General features: G+C 41.7%; 1 protein-coding gene across 4 annotated transcripts in view; it reads right to left on the bottom strand.

Moving 5' to 3' along the window:
• Positions 1 to 16,708, bottom strand: part of dnm1a (dynamin 1a) — a gene marked incomplete at both ends in the record, with an annotated part of 75,352 nt that extends 58,644 nt beyond the window's left edge. For all 4 annotated transcript variants that reach the window (XM_080755747.1, XM_080755748.1, XM_080755745.1 and 1 more), the window contains 5 exons: positions 197 to 295; positions 866 to 1,069; positions 1,630 to 1,779; positions 3,616 to 3,689; positions 16,548 to 16,708. In XM_080755747.1, coding sequence (XP_080611873.1) covers positions 197 to 295; positions 866 to 1,069; positions 1,630 to 1,779; positions 3,616 to 3,689; positions 16,548 to 16,708 — 688 coding nt within the window. The remainder of the gene's footprint in view (positions 1 to 196; positions 296 to 865; positions 1,070 to 1,629; positions 1,780 to 3,615; positions 3,690 to 16,547) is intronic.
• Between the last annotated feature and the right edge of the window lie 868 nt (positions 16,709 to 17,576).

Consider the following 17,576-nt stretch of genomic DNA (forward strand, 5'->3'; position numbering starts at 1 on the left):
AACGCAGCGTGCAATTTACGTGAAATCTTTCACAGACTTTCCTAGGCTGAGGAATATATCCCAACCTTTTCACATTGGCCTGTTATAGCGTGGATAGGTGTTTTTTCTCCAGAACAAAATTCCTCAAATCATCCAATTGCCATCAATGGTGTAAGAAGAAATGGCACCCTTTTCACATTATAGTGCGTGCACTCACCCCTCCTTAGTGGTAGCAGCTTATTTTCCAGGATTTCTTTAGCATCCGTCCCCTCGTCCATCAAGTCCAACTTGGTGATCACACCAATGGTCCTCTGACCTGTACACATGCATGCACACACCTCAATAAATGTGTGTGTACTTGAGTGTGTGTGTGTGTGTGTGTGTGTTTGTATTTTCTAAGAACTATATGCACATATTCAACTTTCCAGACATTCCCTTCACATGAACTATATACATAAAACATTATTTTAACCAGTCCGTATGGTAGAGTATGTTAATACAATATAACTGTGGTGCAGTGTTGATTTTGTAGATTAATACTAAGACGAAAAATTTGCATCAACTACTTTTTTCACTGGCGAAAACTAAATGGAAACTAAAGCTATGATGACCAAAACTAAGACTAAATATTGACAATTTTACTAACAAATAAAAAGACTAGACTAAAAAAATGTTAGGAAGGGACTAGTGTACAAGAGATCCATTATAAATAAAAGACAAGTAATTTTACACTTGGTTGCATACTGAAAATTGCAGATCTAAAATCTCACTTGTAGCTTGTAGCTTGAGCTTGTAGATCGGCTATTTTCAGCAAGTGTAAAATCAGCCATTATGACGGCATCAAGGCCCGCCAAAATACATTTTAGTGCTGTAAGAATATAGCCACCTGCCGCGTCAACCTCTTTGGCAATCTTCAGGGCATCGGAGTTGGCGAGGTCAGAGTTGGCAGGGGTGACGGCCAGCAGCAGGCAGTTGTCCTTGGTCACAAACTGATATATCATCTCCCTGATCTGCTGCTCGATGTCCGCTGGCTGGTCCCCCACCGGTACCTTGGTCATCCCTGGTAGGTCCACCAACGTCAGGTTCAATACTGGAAAAGGAACAAAGCAACAGGAAGAGAGCGGAAGGGAAGAGGGAATAAATGTCAGGAAGAGTTTAACTTATTAATAAGCACCTTAGGCCGATTCTACAAATGCCTTCTAAATCAGTAGTCAAACTATCAAACTAGTTCATGTCAAGGACCCCTCAAATTGATATATATTTGGTTATATTTGCCCCCGCCAAAAGAGAAGATTTGTTTGTTGTTTTTCACGGCCAAAATATATATAGGGCTAGTTAGTATGTTACGTAACAATAATCAGTAAAGTAAGTAGTAAAGTTTTCAAATAATTGTAGTGGAGTAAAAAGTACAATATTTGCCTCTGAGATGTAGTGGTGAAGAAGTACAATTATTGAAAATCGTAAGTTCTGAAGAAAGTAAAAAAATCACACTTGTGTGAAGTGGCGGGCACTCTCACTCACAATGTGTGCATAGGAGCGCCCCTCAAAAATACCTCAAAATTGTACTTAAGTACAGTACTTGAGTAGATGTACATAGTTACTTTACACAGCAGGTTAATTGAAGTGTGATGGCAGTGATTTGAGCCTCACCATTAGGGGAGTAGACGCGCAGGTTTATGGGAACAGGGGAGATGCCCTTGTTGGCCCCTGTCATGCGGTCAGTCTCTGCTTCGATCTCTTTTCGAACGTCATCGAAATCTGTGAACTTCTTCCCCTTACAGTGGAGGAACTCTGCGTATTCTGGAGGTAGAGTAGAGTGGTGGGAGAAGAGCAAAATCATGTTAATGGGAACATAGAAATATTAAAGTATACGGCACAGTATATCTAATATTATTAGTATATATATATCGTTGCTGTTGGGCAGAAACCTCTTATCTCCGTATTCTACATTTGTGTGTTTTCTTTCCCCATAAATGAACGCACTACGTAATCACACTACAGCGCCACACAACAGCGCCAAACGTTACAGATCTGCAAGGTTGAAGCCACGTTTCGAGCTGCTACTTTTGCTGCTCTTAAATTTCAATCCTGAAAAGAAACAGTTTTGGATACAAGAGGTTTCCCCCCCGACAGCGACAACATATAGTATTCTGAGATTCTAAATTAATAATATGAAATAAATGTGTAATAGATTTACTTACAGTATGTTTACAGAACATGACAAAATCATGTTAATCTGTCATATAAATGAAATTCTAAGTAAGGTAAAAGACAGACAGACAGACAGACCTTTATTGATCCCGTGATGAAATTCAAAGTGTGATCCTAATTTAGCTGGTTCGAAACAGCTCAGACATTTGATGGATTGCTCTAAATTAATTATAACCATGGCAACATGATGTGATTGGCATCACTAAGTCTCTAGGGGTGGACAATATGACTGGGGGAAGGTTTGGAGTAGACTGTGGATAGCAGGTAAAATAAAAGGTTTTACCTATTGGACTGAAACATGTTTTATACTATAATATTTAGGGCTGCAACGGTAGCGAACTAATCGATTTGATTGATTATAAAAAACATATTGATCATTTAATAACATGATCTATTCAGAAGCTGTCAATACTCTGGGCATGTCGTTATAGGTGAAATGTTCAGTTTCAATATAGCCAATTGTGTAGGAGTTATTTTTCGATTATTTGATTAATCAAAAGCGTCATGATCTGTCTGTTGTTTCCTGTTTGCCTAGTTCATGGCTTACCTCCCTGTGATTACTAGTTTTCTCCACCTGTGTCCTGTTAGTCACAGCCCCAAATGTGTTGATTGTATTTGATTTGAGTGTCACCTGTGTCTATTTAAAGTTTAAACCCTCAGTCCCTGCCTGTTCAGTCTCCTGTTCCCTGCATTCTCTTGTGTTCCTGTGTTTTGTCTTTTGTTTTGCAATTGAGTCCTCTACATCTCCTGAGTCGCACCGTGACAAAAAGTAAGCGATAGAATAATCAAAAAGAAAATTATTGATAGTTGCAGCAATACTCATATTTCTAATATTTTGCTTTTGCCTTCCCGCAAAGGGAAGAACAAATAAACTAGAATACTTTACTGAGGGGGCAATTCCACTTATATACGGTAACCCCTTTTACCATCCCTATTTTGTTATCGTTGTTTTTGCAAGACAAAGTATAAAGATGTATACCGATAACTCAAGCTGGCTGGAATTAAAAGGGAACAGTAAGGGAGAAGGGAGAGGCTCTCCCAGTGGGACCAACAGGGATGCAAGGTGAGAGGGGAGAAGGGAGAGGCTCTCCCAGTGGGATCAACAGGGATGCAAGGTGAGAGGGAATGTGTTTATTCTCCTGAGAACTTGAGGGGTATTGAAGTAGAACAGTTGTTCTCAACCTTTTCAGGCCGCCTGCGACCCCCCCAAAATAATCTGGGGACCTCCAAAATCATCATATTGGAAGTGGAACTGGGGACCCTGTTGAACTGGGGACCTGTATTATAAAATCATGTTGGAACTGGACTGAACTTTTTTATTTTTTTAATAAAGTTCTTGCTTGTCAGCCGCAGGTTGAGAACCAGAAGAACCAGAAGACAGGAACTCTGACACAAAGAAAGGTTGTATCGTGGAAAGGACTTTACCTGAGGGACAGTTGACGAGCTGAAGTACCAACGGGCGACGTGTCACAATGCCAGAGCCACGAGGGAGGAAGTCCCTGAAACACAACAGACAGACGGTGAGAACCACAGACAGACAGGTGGAGAACAGACAGGTGCAGGAGAACTCAGACAAATAGTGGGGAACTAAAGAAGTTGCTTAGCAGAGTTAAGAATCAGTAACAAAAGGTAGATTACAGACGGTATCATCCGATAATCCAGTGACTAGGGAGTCTTTATTTTATGTTACTCTATTCATTATGGAGCATCTCCACGAGCAAAGCCTTTCCAACCAAATATAACCATATACCCTAACCATAATATACGCAATAAATGTTTTTAAATCGTTGACCTATGTGTATAGACCTAGGTCTATACTTGTCCCTTCGTGCCCTCTACACCACATCTCTTCTGTGAAAGTAGCCGACCTATAAGCTCACAACGAATCAGGTTGCAATGCAATTGTTTGTTGTTTCAGATCCCCATTAGTCACTGCCTCAGCACTGACTATTCTTCCTGGGGTCAAAGTATGTATGTATAAATTCCGCCAAATGTTTGCCTGATATGCTATTATGATATGCCCAGAATATGGACGCCAGGGTACTGTTCATACAAATTGCTGTTCTCAAGGGCACTCATGCTTAATCATGTGCTATCAAGAGGGATTTCTTTTCCCTCATTTATATGACAGTGGCAACATTTCACATTTTTTGAAAGAAATTGTTTTTTTGGTGACATTATCTCTGATCTCAGCTCATATGTGTTTGCCTAGAGCCACCCAGCTGTTTGGGGAAATCACATCTGTGCTCTCTCTCGCTCTCTCTCTCTCTCTCTCATATCGCAAACAAATGTATTACACTAAGACAAGTGGGCCGAGGAGGATGTTGAAGCCCACTTCATACTTTGTCATACGACGGTGTCCCATGGCAAAAAATGCCAATCTACAAGTTCACTTGTAAGCAATGCTTTGTGAGCTTGTAGATTGGCTATTTTTGGCACAGGAGTCGCGACAGGAGGTATAAATTAGGCACAACTCCCTGACTTCAAGTTCTCCGTTGTCCTGCAAAAAGTGGTAGCCGTATTGTCGCAAACAGTGTATGTATAGGGAGGAGCATCTGGTGACATACAGTACATTAGTTACTTTTATAAGCTACAGAAGAACATACTGTAGAACAAAACTATTTAACAGTAGAAAAGGTGTGCTTGGGTCTGAAGTAGGCCATGCATCTGTTCTCCTGAAGTATTATCTACTCGGTAGAAAGTTTAATCTGATACTTAAACTGACTATGTTCTCCTAAATAAAGATAAGAATGCATGTGTTGGTCATCAAGTGGGGAAATGGCAGAGAAATGCCAACCCTGTGTCATGGTGGGTCAAAAAGGGCCGTGCCTGGGCAAGTAACCAGATGGGGAGGGGTATGTCTAGGAGAGGCCAATACCATGGAGAGCTACATCTACCCAGTACCCGCAGAGCCTGGGGAGATCATTCTCACCCAGGAGAAAACTAGCCGGGTTAATTAAGTCAGTGTTATCTATCCCCCACCTCTCCTCACTGATTAGACATTGAATGCACCTGGTGGTGATTTTAGCTTGACCTTTGGAGTGCACTGACCGTAAAAGCTGGCACGAAAGATGGCTCGCCAAGACTTTGCTTAGTAAGAGTTTTGTAATTATTACAGGTTCCTGTGCTGGCCTCACTATCACCCCATATCTGTGTTTCCATGGCAACCTGGAGCCCACACATCCCAGTGATACCTCAGTCTGGGAAGAACCTTTGTTTTGTAAACCATCAACCTCTATAGACCGCAATAGTCGCCACCATGTTTTTCCACTATGTCCAAAGTAAAGATCTCATAATCTCATTAATTTCTCTGTAGACGTTTCAACAAATCCTTATATTAAGAGTTTCAAGAGTTACAATATGAAACCAGCAGCATCCTGATGAATCATTAATCATGTACGTTCCATCACGCAAAAATGTGAACGTACAAGACTGTGTAGTGTTAGTGTTCTGTAAGTGTACTGTATTTTAAGATTGAAGGAACGGCTGCTCTCAAAAGCTATTTTGCATGCCTTTCCAATACATCCAGTCTTCTAAGAGTTATCATTGGTGGTTTGTAGGGCTGCAACTATTGATTATTTTCTTTATTGGCTAGAATAGTGTAGTGATTACTTTTTTGATATAATGAATACATTTTTGACTAATTTGTTTATTTTATTTTTAATAAGCAAAATGTTTGGCTATAGTTTTAAGTGGTTTGTGAAGTCAAGCACACTTCACCACCACAGTATGAGTGCAGTATTTATAGCATGTGACTTTGTTAGACTAGTGTGTATGCTTGTGTGCATATAAGAGACAAGAGTATTTGCTTCAGGGAGTTTCAGTTACTGTACTTATATAACACCAACATCAGTTCCACCACTGGCACTGTACGCTGCTGTACCAGCTGACCTGACTGTATTCACTTGCACACATCATGAATGGCTGTCTGTCTGTCGGTGTTTGTGTCTGCATAGTTCTTTGTATTGCAAAGAAACTGCGGTATGTAATGTTTAATATAGTGTACAATCTCTTCCCGATTGAGTGGAAATGTCAAGAAAATATTTGACATGAGGAGGCTTTAATTCACTTAGTCATCTTATAGAGATGGTTGCACACAGTCACATAGGCCAACCTATTCAATATCCTAGCTAATGTTAACTATGGAATTGAGTTGAAATGATAAGTTGAAATCATTTTATTTATCCTGGTGTTACGGTTTGTGCAGTAACCGGCTGAGCCACTATAGCTTTTAATTTCACAATGCTTCATTGTGTGTTCTAACTCCTAGGTCTGTACTGGTGCCTGTACTCAGTTGGCCGCTCATCCATCTGTCAGTGCCTCCGCCTTCCTGTCACACTAGTGATGGCTTTTAGCGAACACAGATGGCCCGAACTGCAGATGGTCCTCCTGACTGCTTCCAATCCACTCCTCCCCCAAAACTGGCACCATAAGGACCATCCAAATGAGGAGAGCAACCAGCCTTTCAAGTACTCTCTCACACATACAGGCATGCACGCATACAGGCATGCACGCATACAGGCATGCACGCATAGAGGCATGCACGCATACAGGCACGCACGCACGCACGCACGCAAGCAAGCAAGCACGCATGCATGCACGCACGCACAGATAAGCTGTCTGTATTTTACTGTAGATGGGGTACACTGGCTCTCAAAGTGGGGTCCAAGGACCCCCAGGGGCCCAAGTAGTCCCCCAGCAAAATGAGAAAGGAAGGAAGGAAGACCGTTACTGCATCAAACGCACTCAACAAACTTGGCTCTACTACAGCTAAATAATCACCATTCACTTAATCCTACAATAAGTCAGTTGCATGATCTGTGTCCTCACCAAATATGCTCTACAGACAGGCCTCATCATCAACACCAGCAAAACCAAAGTGATGTCCATCAACACCACTACACAGGCATGCATCACCAAACCGAACCGCTTGAAGTCGTTGACAACTTTGTGTATTTGGGAAGTCTGATGAGCCAGGACAATGCTGCACAAAAAGACATCCAGTGCAGACTTGGACAAGCACTCCTACACAAGACTCCACAACATCTGGAAACCTACAGCCTCAAAACCAAGATCTGCTTGTATAACACCCTGGTCAAGCTGGTTCTACTGTATGGGGCTGAGTGCTGGCGAATAACCAAGTGTGACATTAGCAAAGTTAGCTCTTTCCACAAAAGCTGCCTGAGGAAGATCTTCCATATATTCTGGCCCGATAAAATAACCAACAAGGAACTGTTACTGTACATGAAGACTGGCTGCCAAAACGTGATCACAGAAATCAAACACCGCCGTCTAAGATGGCTTGGACACGTTTTTCGATTTCCCCCAGAGCGAATAGCCAAAGAGGCCCTCAGATGGACACCACCGGGGAAAAGGAAATGAGGCCAACCTAAGATAACCTGGAGCAGAACTGTCGAGGCTGGGCTTCTGGAGATGGGTGTCTGGGCACAGCACAACTGGTTGCCAAAGACTGTGATAGGAACATTATTTATGCCTTATGTCCCATTGGGGGCGAAGAGGCTAAGTAAATTGCTTCCAGAGTTCTGATGAAAGCAGATGCAGCACGAGAGGTAAATAATTACCGTAGACAAAATCACACTTAATTATTTATGGATCTATTATGAAGTACAAAGTTAGGTTTACATCGTTATTGTTATTGGTGACATTCCCCTGTTTACTTTTTTTTTTGCAACCCTTCCCCTTAGGTTGGGCAGAATGACCAAGAGTGGCCACGCTTGCTCAGCCTACCCTCCTGTTCTCCCTCCCACCCTCCCATGGGTCCTAGGGGGGGCAAAACAAAATAATTAAAATAAATTTGAATAACACGGAATAAGAAAAAATAAATACAATTATAGTTAATCAGTTACTTCTGATTCAAAGGCAATTAGACTAATATGATCTTTCTTCATTGTGTGCAGTAATAGTATTACAGTCCCAGCGCAACAATTACCTGCTGCAATGACTTGAGTCATAAACAAATGGGATGGCTTTTTGGTGATGAATTATATAGGCTATTGTGCATAGCCTAGAGTAGACCCAGATTACTTTTGTTGTGGTGAAAGGAGCCAATCAATAGCCTTGTTGTTGACCTCCAGATTAGGCTATAGCCAATGGGTGAATTTATACTAGCAAGCCGTGAACCAAACAGAGATTAATAGTAATCCCGTGGAGCTGTGTCAGGACATGGACTCTTTCTCTTCCTCTCCTCTCTCAGCGCTACAGCCTCTAGTCTACTCTTATGCTTAGTGCACTTATTGCACTGTTTAAATCCATTTTGTAAATCTAAATCTTATTATTGAATTCATTCAACCACCTTAAAAGATAATCAGAAACATTGAAACTCTAATATAGCGCTACATTTGACATTAAACTAAAGAAATACAGAACAAAATGGTCAAAATGCAAAAAATACATTTGTTACCCCCAAACGGATAAGGATCCCAAAACGGGACAATAATTATTGCTGGGTGTTTGTTCAGTAACACGGGGCTGCCGTCTTTCCAGCTCTTTACTAGACGGAAAATACATTTTCTTGTCGGGATACCAATTTCATCCAATAAGGAGACAGAACGCGTACAGACAGGATGCAGGATAAACTACTGAAATTGGAAGCGATCGATGCAACAAAAACAAAAATTAACAGAGAAATTTGGAACTGAAACATTATCAAATTGAAGCTGATAAATTTGACTTTTCTTGCTATAGTTGTGGATACGACGAGCCAAATGTATCCAGTTTCATGTTGATTGTGTGTTAGGATATGTTACGGTTATCTTGCCATTCGATACAAGCTCACAAAGGCTCGTTGTGAGCTAGTAGATCTGCTATTTTGGTTCTTAAATTCTTAGAATAGGAATGCTATAGGGTTCAAGTGGCTAATGTACAAAACAACAAAGTGCCCACATGTCACTGCTTAAAGACAAACATTGAATGTCCATAGACTTGGCTGACACATGTAGTCACGACAGTGCCCCTCAAAATATGTATCCTATCATACAAAGATTTGGCCCCCCTGTAGTAACTCTGAGGACCACTTTTCCACAAGATTCACACAGTCCGCACGGACAACATTCTCTGTCAGCGACGAGGCAGGACCTGAAATGACTGCTGGACTGAACATATGAAAACTTCCTTTGGGAGCAGTCAATGTTTGGTGCACACAATTGACAGGTGTGTTGCGATTGGTGTGTGGTAATTGATCACACCACCTGTCAGTCGTGTGCTCCATACATTTGTGTTTCCTATAAGTATGTTTTGATATGTTCAGTCCTGCATCACAGGTTATTCTAGGGTTATTAACTTGTAAACTGAGAATATTCATCTAATATCCAAACATGTATTCACCAAAACCAACTTAGTTAGTTAGTTGATTTAAAATGTATTTGTGTGTGCTGGTGCTCCGGACAAGTGACTTTTGTGCCTGGACAAGTGAATGGGAAATGTACTTTTCCAAAGGACAAGTGCCCCAGAAAGTTAAATGTCAAGCCCTGATCAGTCAATCAAATCATCACATTCCGTGCTCATACACACAAACACACTGTCAGTACAGGCACACTGTCGCGCACAGACGCATCAGAAGAACCTGAAGCCCTTCTTCTTCGTGGGGTTTTTAGACAGCTGGTGGATGGAAAAGAAGCTCCACCTCAGCGGCTGACTGACGCGGAGGAGAGCGTTTCCGGAAATCTGTCCGTCGCGTCAGTCAGCCGCGGAGGTGGAGCTTCTTTTCCATCCACCAGCTGTCTAAAAAACCCACGAAGAAGAAGGGCTTCAGGTTCTTCTGACAGGTCTGCACTCGACAGTGTGCCTGCGGAGAGAGCTGTGCATAGGAAGGGCTAGCACCCCTCACGACTTTTAGGATTTTAGGGAAGGCCTTCTGGCCCCTGTGGGAGGGTACATTGCTCTTACTGCTTCATATGCGCGCACACTCCGCACAGGGGGAGACAATAGAGACATTTCTTAATATCCAGTGCATCTTCCATGAAAGTAACAACGGAACAGAAGGTGCGTGTCAATGTTGTTTAATGCTGTTAACATCTCAACTCAATATTTATTTTGTATCTCTATTCTCCTCCACATGTTAGGGATTAGAAGCACAGAACGAAACTGTCTCTGTCTCTCATGCTGGATGAGAAACTGCTGACAATCGGCAGAATGCTTTCAAGACTATTGAATCTAGCTATACTCAGAGTGTGTGTGTGTGTGTGTGTGTGTGTGTGTGTGTGTGTGTGTGTGTGTGTGTGTGTGTGTGTGCGTGCACGCGCACGCGTGTGTGTGTGTGCACAAATGCGTGCATGCGTGTGGTGCACGTTTCAGCAAATCCAGCATGCTGCAACATAATTGTCTTGAATAAAGAAAAACACATTTCTTGAAACACCTTTCAAGTTCTGAAAGATTATTGACAAGAAAAGCAATGGGATGATATGAATCACAGTTAAAATCACAACAGCAACATTCTATAAAAAATAGCATGGTTTTTAGTCTCCGTCTCGTAGCCAGACAACTATTCCACAATCTCTGAATGCTATATAGAGTCTGGAAATATAGCCCCCATGAGCTGAGTAAGGAAGTATTTTATTTCCTTTTCTGCTAAACTATATATGCTTAGGTGTTTTCTATTTATATTAAGATAAATGTGAGCGACTGTAAAGACGAAACGGAAGTGGCAAGGAGGCTCTACTTCCACTTTATCGCTTACGCATGATAGCTCTTCCGTTGGTCCAGACTGTATGATGAAAGCATTTGGAAATTGCGAGAGGTAACAGTCTGGCAACGCGAGACTACATGGTTTTTAACAGTATTGTTCTGCCATGGTTTGAAGTATTGTTAATAAAACATGTTGCTGATTAAAGAGTAATCATACGCGTGCTCCGTGCTGATTCAACACAATATGGTGAGCTACAAAGTGATAAAGGCCTAGTAGTATTTTGTAGAGTCTTTCAGGAATAGTTGTATTGGGTCTGCGTCTTTGGAACTGTCCATGGTACTGAAACCAGTGTGTGCTGTGGATGAAAGGGACATTTTTACCAGCTGCTTGAAAAGCGGCTGGTTAAAGCATGACTAGGAAATGTACGCGACCAGTCACGACCTAGTCTACTCCAGGGTTGACAAGTCTGCTTATTTGCAGCAACTCTAGGATTGTTTTTCCCCCACAGTTGCTTGCCTGGTTTTTGGAGGTTGGTTAGCTTATTTCTGTCACGACAGTTGCCACCACTGCATGGCAACAACCCATAACATCCCATCGTCTGCACAGCATGGCTAGACGAGCAGTTCTGTTTAGCTGCCTCGTCTCCAGACGTGTTGCCTCAGAATTCTTTAGGGTCACTCATTTGAGTAGGCTATAACAGCGGAGCGCAGACCCGACCCACTGATTTAATGGCTAACAGAAGTAACACATTTGGCTGAAACTGACACAGAGGCAGTTATAGCGGACCCCTGCAGATAATAATAATGCAGCTGGTAATTCATTGATTTAATCAATTTGGGCTTTTTTATTTGCAGGACACTGCAGGGGATGACAAATTACTTTTTTGCATTCACTCAGCAAATGGCTGATCAGATGAGCGCACGTGAGAGGGGGCTATTAGGGGAATAGAATCGACAACCGTATACAATTCCCAGACAGCCTATACTTTTCTCAACTGTCCATACAGTAGCTGAGCCCACCAATGAGACATAGAGTGAATAGATGGGAATTGGGTTTCTTTCTATTCTGTTTGATTAAAATATAGTAACACCATCAAGCACCTCAGTGTGTGCTATGACTATGTACTGTACATACTTTGCTATTTCTCTACCTTTTGCTTGTTGTACAATTGCTGATATTCTTCATTATTTGTAATTGCTGCTACAAATAATTTAATATTATCAAGTAGTTTGGTGATCAGATTCCTGCAACCTGAGTGTGTACTGTGTACATCCAAATTCATCCAAATTTGACAATTTTGGATCCGATGCTAGATATGCAGATATGCATATGTTGGTTATTTATTCACACATGTTTTGTTATTGTCTCCACCAGGGCGCTATGTTTTCTTTCTTTGCACTATAACTGCTTGTTGACTAGGATTCATGCCATTTACTCTCACTCAGCACGTAAGTCACTCTAGATAAGAGCAAAAATGCAAAGAATCTGTTTTGAGTGTCTAGCCAAAACTTCTGCAGCTGCAGCTGCAAACCGAAATGGGTAAGTAAGTAAATTCTATTCATGCAGCACTTTTAACTGATGAATGTGTAGTTAATATTGGATTGCAGGATATGCACCTATAGCAGGACATATACTTTGCGTGGGCTGTACATTAAACTAAATGTGCATGCAGCATGTGCCACATCAGCATACAGGAACTAGTGGCCAACTAAAGCTAAATTTGAATGTGTCACTCACGCTCACTGAAATCCACTGATCTTCAAGTGGAAAATGTCATGCATCGCAAGAGAAAACAATGGTCTGTGATGTATAAACAGGTTATACCACTCTATGTTAAGTTAAGTTTCTTTCAATTAATTTCAGTTAATAGTACAATATTAATATGCACATAAATGAAAGGTGAAGAAACAAAATCTAGAGGACAGACAGGGGAAAAATCATTAGTATTAGACAAACATTCAGTACTACTACCATTAGTAGTAGACTAGGCCAGACAGTGTCTGTCATATCATTAGTATTAGACAACGCACAGCAAGCACCATATGTTTGGCTGTCCTTGTCCCTGTGTCACGCCAGCCAGACAATGTCTGGAATAACAATGTTGAACTAGAAAATATTGTTCCTAAAGAAACAATGTGGGATAGCTGCAAGCCAAAACAATTGTAGTATAAATAGTACAAAATAAATGCAGTGAAGGTACCAGCAGTGTACTCTAAACTAAAAAGGTGTAGTGTAAAAATTGCACGTTCATGGAATGTTAATCTACAGTGTTTCTTGTGTCTGGGTTGCTCAGTAGGTAGAGCACTTGTCTCTGAACCACAAGGTTGTGGGATTGAATACTGGCATAAGCAACTCAGCATAATTATGATCAATCTGTGCTCCCTGGGCTCCCCAATCTGTTTTACCAGAACATTGTAAAGAATATAGACTTGTGTTCTTTGATGTTGCTACCCTTTACATTTTAAACTACCCCTCAAAAAGCTTGAATCCTGTTATATTAGTGTGGTTGCCCTACAGGGCAACCATACTATAGTGATTGACTATAGTGATTGCGATTGTTTTTTACCAACAAGGAGGTTTTGTTTTCAACATCATCTGTCTGTTTACTTGTTTGTCTGAGACCAACATCTCGAGAAATAATGACTGGATTTTCATGACATTTGCTGCTGTAAGCTCTAAAAGAGTTGGTAACCTATTGATTTTGGTCACCCAATGACCTTAACTCTAGCACTATCGGCAGGCCAAACTTTCATTGTTCAAAGCAATGTATCTCTTCAGCCTGTCACCATACAACCACACTATTTGCTGTGCACATTCGTGATGATCCATCCAGGAAGAAACCTATTGATTTCAGTGTCCTTTGCACTAGCCCTACCAGCACCAAGCCAAACATTTTTCTTTTTTTAAGATATTCTTTTGGCTTTTTCTGCCTTTATTGATAGATAGATAAGTAGACTGACAGGAAATGGGGAGAGAGATGGGGCGATGACACGCGGTACGCCGTCAGGCTGGCTAAGCAGCCTAGGTGCCCAGACGGTTGAGCTAACCGTCCGGGCCACCAAGCCAAACTTTTAAATTAGTAAAATGTAGTCCTTGCACTGTACCTTCTTGCTACAACAAATTCCTATACATGTGAATATCGGTAAACTATATTGCTACCACTAGCTTGAGGCATTAAAGGCGTAGTTCATCCAAAACATATTTTCTATCGATTACACCTTCCATGAAGCCTTGAATTCATGGAGATGTTTTTGTCGCATTCCTAAGACAATAATTTGATGCATGGCGGAGTCTCCTATTGACCGATGACCCGGTCATCAAATTATTGTCTGTCATTCACCCAGACTGACTGAAATACAAGACCCTTTGTCTGTCATTCACCCAGACTGACTGAAATACAAGACCCTTTGTCTGTCATTCACCCAGACTGACTGAAATACAAGACCCTTTGTCTGTCATTCACCCAGACTGACTGAAATACAAGACCCTTTGTCTGTCATTCACCCAGACTGACTGAAATACAAGACCCTTTGTCTGTCATTCACCCAGACTGACTGAAATACAAGACCCTTTGTCTGTCATTCACCCAGACTGACTGAAATACAAGACCCTTTGTCTGTCATTCATCCAGACTGACTGAAATACAAGACCCTTTGTCTGTCATTCATCCAGACTGACTGGAATACAAGACCCTTTGTCTGTCATTCATCCATCCAGACTGACTGGAATACAAGCCATGTCGGGCGGCAGTGGTTCAGAGCAAGGGAACCGTAAGGTTCCCATTTCGATTCCGGGCTCCCTCAGAGTTACTGTGAAAATGTCCTTGAGCAAGACTATGAACCCCTAATTGCTCCTGATGTGCAGGTTGTTGCCTTGCATGGTTTACTCTGCCATCAGTCTATGTATGAATGTGTGTGTGTGATGGGTGAATGTAATGCATAATCTATATAAAGCGCTTTGGATAAAAGCGCTATATAAATTCAACATTTACCATTTATGTCCGGAGTTGGACAGAAAGAGGACACACCCGGCCATACACATACTGTACTGCATGACAGGATACTTTATGTTACTTCTTTGTAACATAAAGACTGCAGCACTTGTTGGCACAACACACAAACGTTAAAGGCCACCGTATTATAACCTCAATATTATTATTTTCTATCAGAATACTGCATTAATCCTACAAATCAGCTGTCAATAAAGAGTACCCATTCCACCATCTGCATGTCTGTCCCTTTTATGCCCATATATGCAATATATCATACAACAACCATTATGGTAATTTTAATGATTGACAACATGACTGGTTTGTTACCTGCATAAGGTGTGGCAATGCGATATAACAACAGTATCATACATGGATCAGAAAGGCCTAACTGGTGTTTGAATTGTGACAGATTTTTCTATCAGCATGCAGCACTTTCTTACCGGTATGCCTATACCTACCATCTCCATTCATTTATTTGGTTGTAATTATGTTAAATTCAGTCAATCAATGACATGTACCACATTACAGGTACAAAGTAGATTCAATATTTAATATATAAGTGCACTGGGGAGCTTTTAGTGTATAGCTTGGCTACATATTAAGTGAAACTGCTACTGTACATTTCTAAAGTGACTAGTCCAAAACTGGGGTTGACAGTCAAGCAAGTGTGCCACCACCTATGTTGTCTACATGCCATAAGCTGGTTCACCTAAGCGCTGACAGATGGATGCTGAGCTGAGCTGGAAAGGCTCAAAGCTCAGATGGACACATACTGTAGCCTACCCTCTCACTCTCTCCCCTCCCCTCTCCACAAGGTCACACTGCAGCATAATAGCGGATTGGTTCCCTATCCATCCTGCTTGTTGAGTGTGTGGGTTCACAAAACGCATCATTTTACGATTCGATGATCGAAACGATGTGTGGGCTGGACATGAGACAGGGGCATGATGGCCATGCAACGAAACGATGAAGTGAAGAATTGTCTGGAATTACTAGGCTATTCTATAACACCTTAGTTGTAGCCATATCAGGCCCCATACAACTGCTTTTGGTCCAAACAAGGGAACACGTTTGTGTCATGTTGACACTTGACACCATATATTTAACTATTCTAAACACTTCACAATACTATGTTCATTTCAAATCCGATCGACTTCCACATTAGGACAAAAGCTGGTGCTTCCGTTAGGCTATTATGCTGGGTAGCGGCCAATTTAATTATTGAAGCAAAGTGGCAACATTCATATTTGCATTGCAAGGCAAATAGGCAATCAATAATTATGTTGGTTTGTCAAATTCATTATTTTGAAAATTTGTAATGACTATATTTTGAATATTAGTAATACAAAACAAATCAGTTGAGTTGGCCAACATACAGTAGGCTACGCTTGTTTTGGTATTCAGCCAATGCACCATGCAGAAAAAGACGGTGCATTTTATAGGATAGCCTCACAAAATAATCTCCCCAGATTGGCTCAGTGATATTAGATCATGAAAGGAACTAAGGAACATTAAACAAAACAAACAAAACTATAGGCCTGACAGATAGAAGCAAGGAGCTGTTTGGGGGATGGGGTTAGGTGTGAGACCGAAAATAGCCGATCTGCAGGCTCACAACGCACGGCAGCGCAACGCGGTTGTGAGCTTGGCAGGTTGCAGATCGGCAATTTTCGTCCTTGAATGCGTTGGTGCACTGTCACATCATCATAAACCCACACTTACTTCCCCACGAAGTTCTCCAGCACCGAACTCTTCCCTGCACTCTGCCCGCCGACCACAGCGATCTGAGGCAGGTCCAGGCTGGAATTTTGACCGATGGCAGAGAACGCATCCTGCATTCGGTTCACCAGAGGAATCAGATCTTCCATTCCCCGGTTCCCCATCCTTGCGACGAGGTGAGAAGAAGTCGCTTCTTCTTGTTGTTCTTCTCAGAATAGAAATTAAGGGTAGCCTACACGCCGTGTGTCCCCCCCTCCTTGTCACTTAATAATACCCTCGCAGCGTCTATTACGTTTGTGTTTGCGTCCTCATGTATTACGTCTCCTCGGTGGTGGGCTATTCCTCATTGGTATTTATTGTGCCTCCTCTCGGCTGTACCACCGCGCACCCGAGTGGATGGATGGAGATCATCTCCTTTTCACATGGAGAAAATCATCCCTGGCTGCAGTTACGTGTTAACGCCGCTCGGCGGTGCATGCGTCTCTGTTGTGACAAGCAATACGTTTAATACCCGCTTTCTGAGACTCTTCACTCTGGGCTTTAATGTAGGCTACTAGTCTACTACTACTACTACTACCATACTATACTATATTTATGCATTCAAATTTCCTCATCGCTTCGATTTTCAATTATGAGCAATATAGGCATATGGATAGATCTATCCATGGTGCTGAAATTAACAGGCGGGCATTCAGAGAGCAGCAACCGTTTTGTTCTGATCCAACTTGGGTCGATCGGTGCCTCGGTGGGTCCGACTCCTAAAATATATAAATTAAAATACACTACACGAACCATACAAAAATGTTGGTACTACTAGCCTACTACAAGGTTCGTATTGATTGATTGAAGAATAATATTAACACTTTTGGAGAATTACAGTAGGGCTACATTTCAAGCACAACTCAATACAATACTGTTAACTGCAGTGTGGACGACACCAAGCACTTGTTTACAATAGGGTCCACCATGTTCAATTCATCATAACATTTAGAGACATAATGCCCATAGACTGTAAATGGTATGTACCGGACC

This window comes from Protomyctophum bolini (assembly GCF_963924005.1).
Source record: "Protomyctophum bolini genome assembly, chromosome: 22".
NCBI classification, from domain to species: domain Eukaryota; kingdom Metazoa; phylum Chordata; class Actinopteri; order Myctophiformes; family Myctophidae; genus Protomyctophum; species Protomyctophum bolini.